The sequence below is a fragment of the Amphibalanus amphitrite genome, unplaced genomic scaffold, assembly GCF_019059575.1.
Source record: "Amphibalanus amphitrite isolate SeventyFive unplaced genomic scaffold, NRLGWU_Aamphi_draft 000867F_arrow, whole genome shotgun sequence".
Lineage (NCBI taxonomy): Eukaryota > Metazoa > Arthropoda > Thecostraca > Balanomorpha > Balanidae > Amphibalanus > Amphibalanus amphitrite.
This window is the reverse complement of record NW_024882361.1, coordinates 136,869-156,379: the sequence shown is the minus strand read 5'-3', so window position 1 is coordinate 156,379 and position 19,511 is coordinate 136,869. Positions and strand designations below refer to the sequence as shown.

At 51.1% G+C, this 19,511-nt stretch overlaps 1 protein-coding gene across 2 annotated transcripts in view; it reads right to left on the bottom strand.

Annotated features, from left to right (window-relative positions):
- Nucleotides 1-9,143: 9,143 nt before the first annotated feature.
- LOC122367401 (discoidin domain-containing receptor 2-like) overlaps nt 9,144-19,511 on the bottom strand; it is a 97,002-nt gene continuing 86,634 nt past the window's right edge. For both annotated transcript variants that reach the window (XM_043340445.1, XM_043340446.1), the window contains exons 17-19: nt 18,014-18,155; nt 16,294-16,443; nt 9,144-10,001 (exon numbers count right to left, since the gene is read on the bottom strand). In XM_043340445.1, the coding sequence (XP_043196380.1) occupies nt 9,846-10,001; nt 16,294-16,443; nt 18,014-18,155 (448 nt within the window). In that variant the 3' untranslated portion in view covers nt 9,144-9,845. The remainder of the gene's footprint in view (nt 10,002-16,293; nt 16,444-18,013; nt 18,156-19,511) is intronic.

Genomic DNA, 19,511 nt, shown 5'->3' with positions numbered 1-19,511 from the left:
ATGGGGAGTCTCTGGGAGAAATTCGCCGGGTGGTTTGATAATTTGGTGTTTGAGTGATGCAAAATCTGGCTCACGATATGACTTGACTAAGGCGAGTTGCGGTCGAAAGTAGCACAATCATACATGTACCAGAAAATCAATGAGGGGTTTGTCTAGGGATGAATCTCACAGCTTTGGCTCCGTTTGTCGTGAAAACCTGTGCATCCCCCTCAATCTCACCAAGGGCGGCGCCACCGTGGGGGCAGTGGGGGCAGACTGCCCCCACTGGCAGGAGGCCGTGGGGGCAAGACTATGTTTTTGCCCCCACAAAATTTGGCTGATGTATGGGAACAGAAGACCCGTGCAACATTCATTATAGGTGGTTATAATAGTACGCCTGTTTTTGACGGTCCTCGTATCAAGTGCGTCAGCAGAACGTTCGTTCTCGGACCGTCTGTCGCATATCTCCTACTCCCACTCATTCTCCTACTCATTTTCATTCACCAAAAGGCTGCCCTCGAGCTTGATCTCGAGGAGGTTGAGAAGCAGTTTATCAAAAGTCGGCCAGAGAAGAGATCACCCTCTTTTGGGAACCCTTAGACTGAGACTGAGCTCAGAGAGGTATGACAAAATGTGATAAATATGCATATCCCGGGTTATCTGGAATTGTACGTGGGTCGCCCTAATGGAGCTTATTCTCGTACCTTTATCAATCGTATGTGAGAGAATCGCACATATATACATACGCACTACGGGGAAAAGGAGAAATAGGTACTGACTATAGTTTTGAGGAACACACCATTTTACATCTCAACGAACAACAAACGTTTTCACAGGTTTATGTCTCGCAATCTAGTTTTATACTTTTATTTCGGCCGGGCCCGGGGGTAATCCTTACCACCGCAGCCCGGGGTAGCCCTACCCCCCCCCCCTGTTTAACTCCGTTAATAAGGCAGCTGCGGAAACAAAAATGGTACCAAACGAAAAGTATATATGTGAAGATTTTAAAGCACCTAAACTTTTTGACCTAAGGTCAGTTTTCAAGGTCAGAATTCAAGGTCAAAGGCAAAAACCGGCATTTATGTAGTGGTCTCAAAGTACGTGTTCCAGAGGACGGCATGGTGCATAAAATCGGCTAAAAGGGGTGTTGAACAAAAGAAAAGAATCCGTGGATTCCGATGATGTGCATAACATTCAAATTCAAGGTCACGATCATGCTCAAAATTGACCACAAACTTTGCACTTTTTCTTATATCTTGTATACTTAATTGCGAGATGTTTTGATATGTTTTCAAGCTTAGCGGACCCCTATTTGTGCTTTAGCTTACGATACAAGGCTGCTACAAGGTCGAAGTCACAAGAGAGTATCCTTGCTAGAGGCTATTTCACTATTCAAGTCAGGCATAATAATTAAGAGATGTTTTGCCATACTGATGCTCTAAATGAATGCTTACAGCAAAATGGATGCCAGAGGTACAGAATCGTGATCAGCGGCTACGAAATCATCACAAATGACCTTCCATGTGTAAAAAATCAACCAAATGTCATTCGAGGTCACATGAGGTCAACATAAAACTTGACCTTTTCCAAACAATATATATGTCATTCGACGCATCTTGAACAAGACTAATGCGAAGGTACCACTGCCATGCCGTAGCTCCAGGACCATTTTTGTTGAAGTTATTTGCGAAAAAAGAAACTAAAGCCCCAGCTCGGGGTCGTTGCCCTGACCTCCGACCTCAGGTCACCAAAGTCACTTAAGTTTTTTTTTTTTCTAAGTCAAATGCTACACAACCGTGCTCGTAATTTGTCTTTATCTCTAAAACTCAATTTTTGGCAGCTGGTTGAAGTTCACGTCTGTGACGCCGAAGTTTGCCGTGCAGGAGTCTAGAAAAATCGGCCCTGAGACATTATCAAGGAGGTTAGGTCCAGTTTTTTGCTTCAAAAGATGTCAAATTTATGGGGGATAAGGTACAGCAAGTTTCGTCTTTCTACATAGACCCGGGAACAGGGGGGGGGCAGCGGGGGCGCTTGCCCCCCCCCCAACTTGAGAGCCGAGGGGGTGGCGCCCCTCAACATTGAGGCAGCAAGAAAGGATCTTTCCTCCCTTTTGCGGACTTCTTTCCGTCTTGTTTCCTTTAAACATCTTAACATGAACACACGGCATTCAGTCCGTGCCATCTGAATGGTTTCTGCTGATACAGTATCGATTTGACAACATATTGTCATCCCTCTATGGTCATCCCGCTTTGGTTTGGGCCTGACCTTGGCCATAAGTTTGGCAGGCCAGATTTTATACTGGACCATTTTGGGTCAACTTTGAGAAATACATAACGTACAACGGTGGTAAAATCATTGCTATATGTATGTACAACACAGTTTACTCGCTCTGGGTGTGAGGAAGGGGTGTGGGGCAATGGGTGCACTGACGTGGCGCCCTCGGAAGGCCGGTATGGGATTAAAGCTCAGCGACACTAAGGGCTTATGTGGTGCCTTCGGTTATAAGTAGCACCCTCAGAATCACCGGCGTATAGGGCCCTCAGAGCCGCCAGTAAGGGGCCTTTAGAGGCACTGGTGTGGGGCCATCATGCAGGTGCCCGTGTGGGCGCTCAGAGCCGAGGTGCTAGTGTGATTCTCTCAGAGGCGCCGGTGAGGGTCCTTACAGGCGTTGCTGTGGGCCCTTATAGACGCTGGTATGGAGCCGTTACAGACTGGTGTGGGCCTTTACATAGAGCTGCTAACGCAAACCCTCTACAGGCCGGCAGGGGGCTCTCAGTGACCGGCAAGGGGCCCTTAGGCCGGCAGAAGAAGTCCTGTGGGGTTCTTAGAGACCAAAATGGTACTGTCAGACGCCAGTGGGGCCCTCAGAGTCACTGGTGTGGGGTCCTCAAAAGTCATCCGTGGGTGACCTTAAGATGCGCAGGTGTTGGCCGTTGGGTCCTCAGAGCCGCCGATATAAGGGCTTTAATAGGCAGTGGTGTAGGCACTCAGAGTTGAGGGTGTGAAACCCTCAGAGACACCTGCGTGGGCCCAATAGGCGCCGATGAGGGTCCCCACAGTTGCCGTTATGGGGCCCTCAGAAAAATAAGTGTGGGACAATCACAGGCGGGACATGCCCCTGGAAACTGCCCCTCATAGGCTGGTAAGAACTCTCAGAGGCCAGTAACGGTCCTTTGGAGACCACCGATGGGCCCTTAAAAGCCGCAAGAGACCCTTAGAAGCCGGCGTGGGGCCCTTATGGAGATCTTAGTGTGGCTATTTAGGGCCCATGAGGTGCTCTAACGAACCCCATGGGGCCCTTCTGAGTCGAAATATGGCCATCGTTAACCCTCAGCGGTCAACTGGCGCCGCAGGGCCCCTCGGGGCTCGGACCCGAGAGTCCCTTTGTACCCGATGGGGGGGGGGGGGTACGGGGGTACGTGTCCCCTTAGACCCCTAGCTACGCCACTGTTTCATTTGCATCATGTCAGGTATTTTAGGCTCGCCCCCCCCAACTTGAAAATCGTTCCCGGGCCCCTGTCTTTCTATCCCTAAGCGTTCGTGAGGTATCGCAAATATTCGCCAGGGGGAAGCGAAAAACGCCCCCCTTCCGAGCCCGCGAGGGTTAATGGTTAAACTCAATATGCCTATGCATGAAACCTGAAACCAAAATAATTTTGAATGACAACATCTAGGGACAAGGTGCTAATGGATTTTGCAGATCGGCGTTATCAGACAACAGTCGGGTCAGTCTCAAGCTTGCCCCCACTGGCGAAAATTTGTGGCGCCGCCACTGAATCTCACTCCTCCACTGAAGAAGTGTGCCTTGTGACAGCCTGGCACTACGTTCAGACCCAGGCAACTCTGTGTCTCTGGGCCGCCTCACTGCTGTGATGGATGGGTGCGACTCCGTCCTTGGACACGGCGTCAGGCATCGCTGCCAGGCCGGACACGCAGCATCTCTCTGGCTGAATGGCTGTCGGCTGAAGCAGCCCGCGTCGGACAGGTCGCGCCTCAGTTACAAACACTAAGAGCGGATGGCAATTTCAGTGCGTCCTTATTTAGTTTAATAATCATCTCGCACATCACCTCTGGCAATACTTGGCTCCTGTCCTGATTAGTGATTAGTATGCACATTGCTATAACTGGTTCCCATGTCTGCATTCGGTGTATATCGCCAAACCTCCACCGTCTATATACCTTTAGATCAGGGTTGTATACCAATCAAGTCGATTGAATTGATTGATTTGTTTCAACGCGTATTTTGAGTTGATTGGATTGAGTCGATTGACTTTTCGAGATGACTGGTTGACTGACTCGTTTGACTTTAGCGACTGGTTGACTGATTTGATTCCCGAAAATTAGAGTGACTCGTATGATTGAGTCGATTGAATGGAAAGTTCAATTAAGTTTTAGTTGACGAAAAATAATGACACCAATTGATGACATCAAAGATCACAAAACTACACTGAAAACAGCTTGTCATCACAACTGCAATATGGGGTAGATGGCCAAATAAAGAACAGAGCCTAAACATGAAGAGCCAACTTTGACTTTCAACTGCAATAACTGCTTCAATCCTGGTGATAGAGCCTGGCGATGCACCTACCTACCTTTCTGCACTCAGCAGGAAACGTTTTTTTTTAATCCAGATGATAAAGTGCAAGGCCCTATATACTAATAAAGTGTATAAATTAATAATTCACATCTCCACAGAAACAACCCACTGAACTTTATAAATATCTGAAACCCCTACAAAAATAACTGAAACAAAAGCGCCGTTTTCGTCTCGCTAATTACGTCGTACCTAATCAATAGCTAATTTACTGCATTGTTTTATTTGCAACAGAACGTTTGTTGATCCTTTTCTCCTGAGAGCCTAAGCATAACATATTTAATGTATTTCATTTTCCTTAAAATATTTTACCGAATATTATTAAGTGGTTTTATTTCAAATGAAATAATAATTAAAACGAAATTGGTGTTGTACAACCGATTTATTTTATGATGATCTACCATACTACATCATAATCAATGACGTCATCTTACCAAAAAATCAAAAGACGTAGAATAAGGATTTATAAAAGCTTAGCAAACTTATTGGCAAAACATCCTGTGGTTCCAGAGTCCCTGTCCTCTCCATTTCCTTTAAATATATTTTTAATCCTCATCCCTATCCCCCAGTCCTAACAGTTTCAAATTGTATTGCAATAAAATGTTTTGAATTCTTCACATAGGTACCTAACATTGACATGCCACGTCCAGAGTCGTGGACCGCTAAATACTTCAAATCTCTTCCTTCCCAATCTGACAAGATCCCACGTCTCAAATGCACATTGTGTGGAAAGATTTTTCAGGCTGCCCGTCAGTCTCTGTCTAACCGAAACCGTCACATGCAGGTAAGGTATTTATTTCTATTTCCCTATGGTTAATATGTTATTGATGCATATTATCCATTAAAATAGACATAGTGTAGCGTAAATGGCCAAATCACGAACACTGTCAAAATCCGAGCAGCCAACTTTCAACTGCAATATCTGATATTTAGTGTAAATGGAGTTGGAATATGCCCAAAATTAAATTGACAACTCTTAGGTGAAAGGTGGTGATTTGGGTTAAGGGGCGAGTCAACTACTGGGTTATTTTGCACCCATTAAATGAAACTTCTACTCCAATTCTACCCATTGAACCTCAATATCATGATCCACCTGTCCATCACTAGGTATCCTTCCTTATTACATAGAAACTTTTAATGGCATGGCAATTTATAATTTTAAATGACAATATGTTTATGTTTCTTTTGTAGGTAGGTAGGTAAGTACACCAGACTGCTATGGACACTTTTCCAAGTTGGTGGGGCAAAAAACCTAATGTATGTCTTGGTTTGAGTTGTTTGATTGAGTTGATTGATTCCTTTCATTGTCGCGTTTGAGTCGATTGAATCAATTCCCGAAAACTACTCTGACTTGATTGATTTGATTGGTTTCCCAAATTTGTCGTGATTGAATTGATTGCTATTGATTGAGTCGTATACAACCCTGCTTTAGATGCATCGTCCAACCTGCCCTGTTTGCAGCCTGGGTGTATCTCTGGGCGGCGGCTATGTATCGGCCGTGCGGTGGCCATGTATCGCCCAACCGTGTCGTGCGGTGGATAGGTATATGTATCGCCCTAACGGCAGTGTCTGTTGGTGACAGCGCACGCGGTGCAGGGCGGTCGATCGCTCATCTGGGCCAGCCACCGAGCCAGGTCCAATATGCGGAAGGCCTGTGCGTGCCGATGGATATGCGTATGTATATCCAGCGGCCGCGGCACAGCCCCAACACGCTCTGTTATTGGAACACTGGGCGAGATTGCTCGCCACAGCACCCACTCAACGTAGAAAATTGCCCCATATACCTGAGCGTTGTGGGCTGCGCCAGATACGCCATAAGACGCCGGGTTGATCACAGCACCAGCCGGGCGGGATATATGACATCGTCACCGGGAATAGGTAGGAGTGCCTGGAGCAGCATCTGATGACCCAGGCGGGAGGGTCACTGGAATATCTCCAGAACTGAGCCATGAGGGACTCCAGGACTAGCCCTGGCCGAGATCCCAGGTCACTAGCTGCCCGTTTGTCCGAAGTTCTAATGATTCCTCAACGGTCTGAACTCTGAAGAAGTCGTGATAAATGTAACTTCCTGACTTTGGGGCGCCCACCACCAGTAGGCGTGTCATCCAATCCCTTCCCGTCCCAACCTCTCCCCTCCCCCGCTCCTGTCGTTACGAGGCGCCCACAAAAAGCTCCCACAAAAACGCAAAGCGCCTTTAAATTTGTAATTGTCGCTGCCGGGGCGTGGAATGCGGAGCATCGCTGGGAGCTGGGCGTGGGGTGTCGCGCGGCGCGGGGTGCACGGAGGGGTGATTTACACCCGGGCAGGGTGACAGCGGCGCGCTCGCGGTCTTTGTCCCCCCGGGACACCCCGCAGGTGGACCGCTGCGCCGAGGACCCCCCGGTGGACAATTACTGGTCCGGAGCGGGCGGTCAGCTTTGGACCGACACCAGACGACAGACGGCTGAATGCTGACCGGTCCGGGGGCAGACGGGCTTTGTGACCGGACTGGAATTGGCGCGAGTGGAGGTTGGACTGAATGATAGTCAACAGGCCGTCGGCAGGGGTAGAGGAACATCGCCCGCAGCTGGGTTAGCTATACGTTTACAGATACAGCAGGGGAGGGGGAGAGCACATCGTCTATAAATCCCGTACTGAATGTCCACTCTCCAATTCTATTGTCCATATTGACCATATTCCATACACTGACAGTTGTTTTTTGTCTAAGCAATACCTCAAAACTCCGTTCAAAAGAAATTGTTCTGATACATCTGAGTAGGATGCAACGTCGAGTCATCCCATCAATTGGGTATGTGGGCTTGGATATATTGTGAGGAACTGGGCTTACATTTAATGGGCTTGAATTGACATGTGGAAATTGATGGTTGCCGGCCGGTGCAGTGCCTTGTAAAGATCATGAGGGCGAGCGAATCCACATAACAATCAGTTCATGTGCGGAAGATATAGCTGAAACAATTAGTCACAAATATTTCATTGATACAACAAATTAATGAATAATGGTCTCATTTCGTCGCCTATGTGATTGTATAATGGGCCATTAAATTATGCGGTGACGCCTGCTTATCAACAGTTCATAAAACTTGCCCAGATGATTCAACCGGACCATTTCATCATTCTAAGCGGTGGTCTCGTCGTGCATGTCCTCAAATAACCGTCGGCGCACTGCCTCTCCGCTGATGCGGCTGATGCCATTAAACTCTGGGCGCGTCTTTTTCGCCTCACATTATACGCGTGAATCCGCCCCTATCTTGTCACTATATGGAGACACAAATCGGCCCCAGCGCCAGATAATGGAGACACTAAGCCGGCGACGACGTAGGCTCAGCCGCGACCAGAGTTATAGCGCAATCCATTCGCCGGAACGGCCGTGATCATATCAAATCAAATCAGTCCTGGGCCGGGTCGGGCGCGACGGGTCCAGGCCGGCCCGAGGCGAGGGAGAGTCCTTCTCTCCGGCTGCGGGCTCGCGCAGACACGCACAAGCCCCGCCGCCGTCCGGCAGTCCCCCAGGGCCCGGTCGATGGCTTCATTGAAAACAAATTGCAGCTTTGTGGCGGAATGGCTGCCAGAAGGGTTGGGGAGGCTAGTGCCACGTTAGTGTTGTGTTTATAGACGAAAGCAGTGGGACTGATTTGATAGGAATGAACAGAAAAAAGGCGCAGGATGGTCCACTGTCCAGGTATGGGTGTACTGTGCAGACATGCCTGGGCTCCTATGACTTATAAAAGAGAAGCAGTTTTTCATCACTTGACTGTCACCGTCTCACGCTAGAATTAACCACACTGTCGTCGCATATTTCCTTCTCTTCTCATTAATTAATACAAAGACGTGGCAACTTCGAAGTTGATTAAAAGCGGCAGCCCGCGGCCGCCGACCGGCCGTCATCAGGTCTGGAAGAATGACGCAGTACGGGCCGGAGAAGCCGGCACCACCGCCGGAGATAGAAATCCACCCCCAGCGCCAGACGTCGCGCGCGCGTCACCCTGAAAAGCTCTCAGCTTAAAAGTGTTCAAGTGTTTGCCACTTTGTGAAATCATTTTGCCCGTCCGAGAGTCAGAGGAAATTGCATTTGCAGTGATTAAATTTCAAAAGCCGGATATATTTTAGCACGATTAACGTGAAAAAATAAACAATATATTGGTTGACAGGATTCTCAAAGGCGTAGCAATCGTAGCAAATAAAATGAAAGGCCTAGCAATCGTAAGAAATGAAATGCTGATACAAAGACCTCTACATACTATGCAATTCGCCAGAGCCAGTCCAGTCCAGGTATGTTGAGGTCTATGGCTGACATACGCTAATTATAAATTCGGGAACCAATCAACTACCTACATAATCAATGTCAATGTCCACAAAGGTATAAATGAGCAACAGCGTGCCTTGTGTACCGTTTACGGCTTAGCAAATATCATATAGACCTCTTTATGTACAGCTCGGTAACATTCCTGGATCTATGGACATCACACACATGTTTGTAATCGCTTTTCAAGGAAATCGGGACCTGCAATGCATGTCTTTACACGATTGGAAATAAACTGTCCCTGGAAATGTATCAAAGCACATACAGTATCGCATGGATATGTTTATTAATAATCACAGTTCAGCATATAAAATGACACAGGCACTAAAAGCAATCTCATTCAGCTCTTGCCAATCGTATGAAGCACGGTGGTACACGTAGAAACACTATCAAACTGTACAAAGAACATGCAGCAGTTCGGTGCACGTCGAGTTCATTTCACGCCGGTTTCTCAATTGCCCATATTTGCTTGGGCTTCGTCAATCACCATTTCGGCGTTCGTTTCCGCACAAGCTCACGATCCTGTCGTCCCAACGCAGGCCCTCATCCCGATCAGGCCCTCAGTTCTGCTCACGGGGTCACTGGTTCTTGACATGACTCCTGACCCTGACGCGACCCAGACATCGCCTGATGCGACCCAAGGCGTCAGATGTCCCGTGCCCGCCCCAACATCGAGGAGCACATCCCGGTCATCACGAGGCTTTGTCCGTTCACCTCCGGTCAGTTGGGCTCCAGCATCGCTCGTTTAGGCGTCTGGCGGGTTGGCAGGGGCTCGTGAAGTCGCCTGGGGCGCGTCCCATGCAATGACTAGCAGCCTCGGGACTCGTCCCAGTCGTATTGCCCACCGATATATCACAGAAGGATGGCGCCACCTCTGGCCGTGCACGGTTCTCGGCGCGCGAGTCAGCACCGGCGAGGGTCCCCTCCCTAACGGGGCGGGCCCTGGCATCTCGTGACTACGCGCGACCGAATCACGAGCCGTTCTCGTTCCGGTAGCCGAGGTTCTTCCGCTGCAGGAACAGGTGGATCTCGCGGAAGTTTGGCCGGTCCATCGGGTCTCGGCGCCAGCACTCGAGCATCAGGTCGTAGATCTCTCTCGGACAATCGTGCGGCTGGGGCAGGAACACCTGTAACACAAGGGGGAACGAGCTGTCACACATCTGGTGGTATATGGACATGGGGCAATCGGCACATGTCCGGGACTACATGGTAAGGGGAGGAGTTGCCGTACAACTGACGGCGCAACACACAGGTCCATTGTTCACGAGTCACCGGTTTGATCTGTACGAAAAGAACGTAACAGAAGTTACTTCGAATGAGGGAGCTACTACTTTAGCGATATTACTCCATCTGCGGGAGACCCGTGCCACCTGAGCACTGTCAGCGTTCGGAAAACGAGGAATTCATCTTCTGGGCGATTTAATACCGTAAGAGCCTCCCACACCATTCCGTGTGCGTTCACTGAAAACACTTTGGAAGAACGTTAAGAACGTACAGGGGTATTTAGACCCCTGTGGGGTAAAATGTTATGCCACCGTTTTTCAGAACCTCCATGGTTCTTCACGTAGACGGCTTTGCATTCTCATCAAAAGAATCCACACGATTCTTCCAAAGACTCTTATGAGGTTTAGGGTTTATAATAAGAGCGTTCTTAGCACCTAGATAAGAACCCCAAAGGGTCTGTGAAGAAGTCCCTGAGGTTTATAGGCAAACCACCCTGTGTTCTGAATATCGGTTGTAGAACCCTTTCAGTTCTATTGCAATACCGCAAAATCCCCGTTCATTCGTCTATTGAACCTCCCATGCATGGCTATCGACCTGCGCCGTCACATCTGCTGCGCAAACACAGTACTTGATACACCTTAAAATGTATTACCTTCCTCTTTACTCTGAGCAATCAGCCTGCAAGTCTCCAGTCAGGAACAACTAGCCCGCAACCAGCCCATGCGATCAGCCCGCAACCAGCCCGCATTCAGTCTGCGATCAGCCCGCTATCAGCCTGCAGGAACGCTTTCCATTCGGCCGCGTCACTTGCCTTACACATCCAAGCCAAAGAACTCCAGGAGCCAAATATGAACACATTTTTAGCTTTAGCAAGTGGATGTTTTCCCAAACACAGTATGTTTGCGCTATCGCCCATGTCAGCAGCCGGGTGGCGATATCGCATTCTCCCAAATCACATACAGTTTCTCCTTCCACCACCAGCCTCAAGCCAGCGTTTTCGAAGATGTCGACGTCTCCGCGCGGCGCGCGCCAGGACGCTCTCCTCAGACTCCAGGGCCTCAATCAGAGCGGAGATGGCCTCGTCCCCTAGAATGAAGAGTCGGGCGGATGCGTTATTCAACTGACAGGGAGTAAAGAAACTTAGATTGACTTCAGATACCATGAGCCTACTCCAAAAATAAAATAATGCACTTGACATATAAAGTGCAGTATAGATAAAATATTGCACTAATCAGCACGAACATATGTTTATTAAAATCAGCCAAATTTATACCTAAATCAATTGACCCCAAAATGGCAAGCTGATTCTATTCCTGGTTTATCTTCATTTGGAAGATTTGTCTAAATACCACATGCATATTTAAGCTATGGGGCATTTATACAACATATAAATACTTACTGCATTGATTGGTCTTGCATATGAATTGTCTTCATCCAATGCATTCATCCATGCATTTGAAGAGCGTTGTGATATTGCTTATTATGGTCAATCACAAGTAATATAAATAATACACAACACTTGACAAACAAAAAATTAACCTTATTTCAGTTCTTCAATATTTGATTACTTGCCATTCACCCAATCTTGCACCAGCCGCTCGTCACTGCACAAAGCGTGATCCAACGCGATCGAAAAATGGCGATCGCTTCCGGTGGACGCTAGAACGTGGTACCGCGGGCGTGGTCTTGATGAAAGCCATTACACTGATTAAACCACAACCCCTTCTTCTTAAACCCGATGCTAGTTCGTGCAAAACCTTCAAAGGGTTTATCTTTCGCGCGCTTGGTGTGACGTAATATCACGTGACTAGGGAGAACGAAGAAGAACCGGTGTTGGTCGAGTTGAAGCCCCCCTGGGGCCACTAAGATTGCACGCGAAGAAGCAGCACGTGTCTTCGGTCTATGTGAAACACTGTGTGTGTTCTTCATGAACCAGACGTTCTGCTTCGCCTCTAAGCCAGTTTACCCTAATACCCAAAAAACCTAAGTGTGGAATATTTTAAGATGCTTTTGCATAACGTTCTTTCAACTCGTTTTCAGTGTTCATTTCGCCACAGGGCGGTCACGCCACGACGCCACCCGGGCGGCGGCGGCGCCTCGTAAAGTCGCGGACGGCGCTCTTTACAGGCGGTCCGCCGGCCGGCCGAGACGTCTTCGTCCAGCCATCCCGCGCACGGCAAACACCGCCGCCGACCTGGGCAAACAGGCGACGACACGCTCCGGCGGAGGCATTACCGGCTCGGCGCCCGGGAACAAACACGACACACTGCCTCTTCCCCCGTCCGATAGCCGCGCGAGACGAGGTGCCATCCAACAACGGTCTTGAGCGAGGGAGACGGTCTCCGAGGAACGGGCCGCAGACACGCGCGAGGGGAGCCGCCGACCGCAGACAGGGGAGAGGCCGACGCAGCTCCCAGGAGAGTCTCTGCCCTCTCAGGTGGCGATATCGCGCCGACGGGTCAGCTCACATTACGAGGGGTCAGAGCGGCTATCGCCGGCGGCAGGGGTCTCCAGCGCCGGGTCGGTGGGTGTCAGAGGTGTCAGAGGTGTCGGGGGTGTCGTGTGTCATATCTGTAGGACGACAATGGACCAGGTGGGGGCGCTAAGTGCACCGCTGCCCGTGGGAGCTACCGTGGGACGTGCTGAATCTTAGATGAGGCGCGCCAGAACCAATGTGACCTGTCCATTAATCGTCCCCGCGCTGATACGGAAAATATTGACGACAGTCGGCTGACGAGTCTTGTGACAAGATTATCCACAGGGACACCCGGCGATAGCCCTGGATATCGTCCACCTTCCACCAACCGCTGCTAGCCGACACCCTGTATCGTCGGCTACCTGAGCCGGCAGCGCGGCGCTGTTTGGATCGCTGGTAATTCGATACATCAATGGGCCATTACCGGTGGCTGGTGCTAATGACGACAGGGCGATAATTCACAGCCCGTGCCGACACTGCCGACAGCACCGGCCTGCGGGCCTAGCAGGCCAGCGGAATGCATTAGCTGCATGGTGTAACTACTGCGCACGCATGCGGCACTGATGCTTGCCATTGCCATACCAGCGAGTGCCGGAAGCGAAGTGAGAGAAGTTGGATGCCTAAAATCGGAAGCAGAAGGTCCCATCACACGCGGCAAGCTAAAAGTTTCCCATCATGTTGAACCCATATGTGTCATCACTTGATATTTGATGACCACTATTTCAATTAACTGCGACGGCCAAAATCACCTATCCAATTTAACGCATCAGATAGGTATCTATAGTAATAATCCATCTCATGATGTCATCCTCTGCCCGTGACAACACAAAGCCACGGGGATATCTGAAACGGGCAGCTGCAGTACGCGTGCCGGCTTAAAAATGGCAGCCCAATAATGAGATATCACACCGCCAGTTATCCTGGCTCAGGGTCCACTGCCAGAAGATCCGGCCGCGATACGCGTGCGAAGGCCGGCGTCGTGCGAGTCTTCCGCGGCGTCCAACTCATCAAAGAACTCCGTGGAGCGTGAAAACGGAGCTGGATAAGTTTCAAAACACCTCATTCAAACACCCCCGTATAGCGCGTCTTAGCTACCCTGTTGCCATCTGCCCCATACCAGAGGAACCATGGCATGAGCGCACTATCAGCCGTCAGGCTTAAAAACTTCCAAACGCTAAAGCCTAAAGGTAACTCAGAAACAAAGAGCTCTTCTTCATAGGTAAATACATGCATCGTACAAATACGCTGGGTCTAAAGACCTGTCAAATGTGTCGTAACGCGTGCCTCCATTATATATCTGCTGCTCATCATTTGTGAAGAAGCTAACGCACTTCCATTCAGTACATCGCTTCGCCTTTATGCCAACATGCAGCGTTTGTCGCTTTGCGCCGTTTTGGCCTTGGGTGTCCGTGCGTCGCTTTCGTCGCGGTCGATAGACCCGACCGGACCAGACCGGACCGAGGACCGGGGACCGGTGCCGGTGCCGACAGCTCAGTTGGTCTGGTCCCCATGGGACACACTGCCGCCCCGGTACCGACACGGCAAAGGCTCCGCTGGCAGCTGGCGCCATACGAGCCACCGCCAGTCGGGAGGGCCATGAAGGGAGCGGTTAGCTGCAGATCTCGGGGAATGCAGTCACATTTATCCACATTACCTTCCAATATTTATTCCCCGGTGGGAGCTCTGTTGTACAAAATGAATAAAAGCTCTCCAAGAAAAGACTCCCTACACCCACGTCTCTGTTTCTTCTTTCGCATTTGCGAACCTGCAGCCATTGCTACAACTGATTAGGGTTGATCCATATCCGAGAAAAGGCTAGCTGGGGGCAGTGGGGGCAGCCAGTACTTGATAGAGCGTTCAATTTTTATGCAATTTTGTATAAACCTCAAACACATCTAAACGTGTCTGGAACCGAAGTCGCCTACCTTTGTTTTGCCCTCTCGCTCTCTCGATTCCCTTCTGATCCCCAGCCCTCCAGGTGGTAACGATTATCGACCAGTTTTGCGGCCGGCCACAAACCCTCTCGAGCTACCCCACGGGAGGCTAACCCGCCCCGGCGTCTTTATCCCGTTAGTTCTCGGGCCGGGCCGGGCCGAGCGCTAATGCATTGTTCCATCAATGCCGCCGGTATACAAATATCATTAGGCGCGCGCCCCTGTCGTTACCGGCTCCCCGGTCCCGGCGGCGGCCATATCAAATCAGCTGAGGCGCCCCGACGGCCCCGACGCTCCCCTGTCGAGCCGCCGACGGCCCGCGGCCCGTGTCGCCGGACAGAATCTCCATAATTTTGTTTTATGTGGTGGTGGCAGCGCTGCGATGGCGAGAGAGACGGTCTCTTGGGGCCGGGGTGCGCGACCGGCCATCTGGACAGGGCTCGCCGGGCCCAGCAGCAGCGGTGGTGGCTCTCGGGAGGTCCCCGGGCTGCGCCGTGCCCGGTGGAAGCGCCATATGTGCAGTGCGCGGCTAGCACTGCCGACTGCTGAATGTGCTGTTCATGTCACTCGTACCGTCCCATGTTGTACAGCCGTTGTCGTGGTGTGTCGTGCCCAGCTGCGCTGTTCGTGAGGCCCCCTTCCGTACCCACTGTTTGGCACCGCAGCACTGAACATTAACTGTCCAACGTGGAAGAATTGTTGCCTCTACCCCAGGCTCCGGGCGGCGACCCAAGCCACTCATTGAAGTTGTTCCGTGACCTGAACACCGTCTCTACTATTCTCAGACATTGCCGCTCTGTCAACGTGAATCAGCTCGTAGAAAATGTCTGACATTAAGCTATTTGATGACTATGCACTGCAGACTGTCATCACAATTTGTTCTACACATTGCGTTCGTCATTTTGGACGGAATCATTTCTTCAACGACCATCGGCTTAATTTGTGTGTAAAATGATGTCACACTGCATATTCAGGCGACTTTGTAGTTAGTACGCATTTCAAATAAATCAGACAACTCTTGACTAGCAAATTTACGGCAGAGGAGTTATGACGCGGCTCTGTCCCGCTTAGATAACTCTCGGCTCTCTGTGCCGCCGTGAATCGCTCTGTCGCGCGGCCTGGCTCGCCTCCAGGCCTCCGTCATGGCGCATCGGCCCACGGAGCGAGGCTCGATTTGATACGAGCTCTCACCGGGACGGGATCAGCCGGTAGTTGGACCGAGCCAAGTGGGGGCGGCACTGGAGAACGATAAAAACGCACAGCGGCACCGCCGAATGGAGAGAAACCTTTTAGCCGTCGCGCTGAATGCCGTCAGAAATGGTAGCCCGGGGCGCTGTCAGGCAACTTTGAGCGCCCGTGGGAGTGCGGAAGAGCAACAAGCAGGCGTCTGGCAGATGACAGGGAAAGTGCCGCCAACGATAGTCGGCATAAAATTCCCGGCTCGTGTGGTAATAAAGTGACACCGGCCGCCGTAATCGGATATCATACGCACACCTCGTTCAATGCAAGAGCACTTCGCGAGAGAAAAGGCTGTCGTACAGAAGAGAGCCGTTCCCCCTTGCCAAACACCGGTAACAAGAAACGCAGGTGCAAGTCATATGCTGCGATAATGTATAAACTTCTCTGAAAGTTTCTGTGAGCTCTACGAGTCCCACAAAAACAGCAACAACACCAAACAAAACAACAACAACCGAGTTATCGTCGTAGGTGCCTCCAGTCCCACCAGTATAGTCTGCGATATAGTTTGCATCGGCGCTGTCTATTCTCCACATATGTTTTTCTCACCTGCTGTGCGTCGTTGTGGTAGAGTCTCGCCAGTGCCTCGATGACCCGTTCATCGGACAGCTCCTCGTACGGCTGCTGTCGGGCGTAGGTGAGCACCTCCCACAGGGTCACCGCGAACGACCACACGTCCGACTTGGTGGTGAATTTACCCTGCCGAGAGACGGGAGAGTGAGAAACACATTGCCAGAAGTAGGTGTTGGGAAGTACTAGTCACCGGCAGAGTCGGAATGAGGAGACTGGGGAGCTGCACACTGCACAGTGACTGGTTATACGGTCAATTACATTATCAGTCTTGATTTCATAATTTCTGAAGGAAAGTTATTTTACATAGAAACACAACTGCTCCCAATGTCAGGCCAGGCTATACTTTGGGACATGCACTTGCATACACCAGCTCGGGCGATCATCTTCACTACGTCATTGTCACGATGGCGAATGAGAAATGCTTCAGCAAATACTACTCGACCATACGAGCGGCGTCTGCATGCCTGGTATAATTCACGAAAATAATGACTGGATGATCGTCAACAAGAGTAATAGCTGTCGTTGGCAGCACAATGGTTGAAGACCATTGTTCTAGTAATTCCGTATTGATTAGTGGTCTAAGAGACAAATATGTAAACACAATTATGTTTCATTCAAGCAGGCTACCAATAACCCGCACGATTCCATGCCTCGGTGTCCGCATACCTCAGTCCAACGTATATTGACATTCTGTGTCTGCTGTCTCTGCGCAGTTGACTAATAGCGTGCTGCCGGGCGCTGATGGCAGTAGCAGCCCGGGAGACCGGCGCCGGACCATTACAATGCCCCAGTGACCGGTCAGCAGTACCGTACCGCCGGCAACTGACATACCGGCGCACTCCGGCCGCTACAGACGGCCTCCATTAGGTGATTTCGCCCTCACTAAGCACCGATTCGGCTCATCGACTGCCAGCAGGCGCCGCCGAAGTGGGCGGCCCGCTTCCCGTTGGCAGTCACGTCTCCATAATGGTAACCTACTGCCGGATAGGTCCCGCTCCAATAGAGTTGTTCGTTCTGGCCACGACTGCGCCGAGTATCGCCTCGCATGCGCCACGCGGCGAACACGGAGCGATATTCTTCCAAACTGCCGACCGGCCTGTCGAAGGCTGCCAAATGTGTGGTCGACTTATCTGCGTCGGCCGCAGTCTGGCGAGCCGACCAGCGTCTGTTCCGACGGCTATAAAATACCGGGAATGAGCCCCTCGGACGGCCCGCGGACCTAGTGGGGCTGGTAGCACCTCCGGCGCGCCACGCAGGCAATTTGCAATCGATAAAGTCGTTGACCCGTGCTCGGCGCGCGGAAAAAACAGCCCCGACGGCCATAGTGCGCCGTTATGGCCGATATCTATGGAGGAGCGGTTAGAGCGGCAGCTGGCTCGGATGACGTATGGGAATAATGACGTCACACGAGTCGTGTAATGGAACGGCCTGCACCAATGGCCTGCCATTTCCGGAAAAAGGGTGAGTGGGGAACCGGAAATGGTGGCGATATTTTGTCACTGGGCGCGGAAATGCAGAAACTTGGAGAGCATGTGTCGTGCAAACGAAGAGCTGGAGCTGGTGTCTTTCGCTTTGTTTGATGATGTCTTATGTAGGAAATACAAACAAACATTACTAGCTGCAAGTGCAACACATTATTGATGAGTTATGTAGGTCCCATCGTCTAACAATGAAACGCAGTGGTGGTGACACTCACCAAGAAGATGGACTCCCAGGCCATCCAGCGTATGGGCAGCATAGCCCGGCCCTCGATCTTGTAGTAGTCGTTGGCGTAGACACTCCTACTCATGCCGAAGTCGGAGATTTTGACCAGATGACCGCGGCCAACAAGGCAGTTCCTGCAGGAGAGACGGTGAGGTTAGGCTTCATTCGGAATATCATAGAATGTGCTATGCTCTGTCTGAATTACGGATAGAAGTTGACTGTAACTATAGGTTTAACAGCCATCTTTGAAAAGGTCATTCTCATTACCCGGGCTAAATATGCTCTACCCGCCATCGTGTATCTGCTGGGTGTCGATTTTTCCGTTCTGGGCACCCTATCAGCCGGTCGTCAGCGGTCCTTTGTACCCGCCCGACCGACCGCGGCTGTACCGGAGCGCTGAAGAGGCCATCGATGCGGCACCGTTCCCCGGCCCATTGTGCAGCTGCCAGCGCCGACACCCTCCCCTAGGCAGCGCCGTGAACACCCGCCTCTACCCCGGAGAAAGACGTGACCCTGGGGGAGGAGTGGGCTCCTCTCCTGGAGAGCTGGGCGCCTCTCTGGGTACCAGAAGAAGCCCGATGAGCGCCCTGTCAGACTGCCGTCTTCGGTCGACCATCGAACGATAGCAGGGACACCAGAGGTGTCGAGGCGGCCTTTGATGAAGCGATGTGCGCTCACCCCATGGCCTGGACGGTATTGAGTCCTGGACAGGGGCAGGGTAGAAAGATAAGAGGGCGGTTGATGGCTGGATAGATGGAGTGACGGGTCGGGCACGTTTTTACAGCTGGAGGATCGCAGAGATTGAGAGGCATAAGCCCGGTGTTACCGGGGAGGGCAGGACTGAACAGCGAGGACTCGGACGGCTGAGGATGGATGAGAGGGACGCATGTATGAGTGCTGGGAGGCAGGAGTTGACACAGCGATGACGGGAGCGTGTGTTGTGTGTGTGCATAGGGTCCGCCCCGGCCCGGTCTGCGCTCGCGCGCTTGTTTTGGTAGCCGGCGGCGGCCGCTTGTTTTGGACGTCACGGATGAAGACCGATGTCTGGCAGTGATATATACGAGCGGCCCGGCAGACTGCAGCCAATGGTGATTTAGATTCCAGTCAAGTGGTATTGATTCAGTGCCCGTTGCGTGCTGTTAGTGCAACGCTGGGCGGGTCCGTCAGAGCTCGAGGTCGAAAAGCGGTGACAAATTGATTCGAACAATACCTCCGGTCAATAGCAATAGCAAAAGGGTAGCGGTTGTGATAAATCTGTTCTGCGTAAGAGTCGGCATTCATCGTGGCAAATGGCACGACCTGCATGCACCAACACTCAACAATCCACAAATCCTCACCAAGCGTGAAATGTTGAGTGTTGACTATACGGCCGCCTCCGGCGCCGCGAGCCGGTGATATCTGGAGCTGCAGCTCCGCGGGGTGGCCCACCCTGCTGCGATAACGCTACATCCAGACCCACGCCGGAGCTTCCATAACACATATGCATTCCA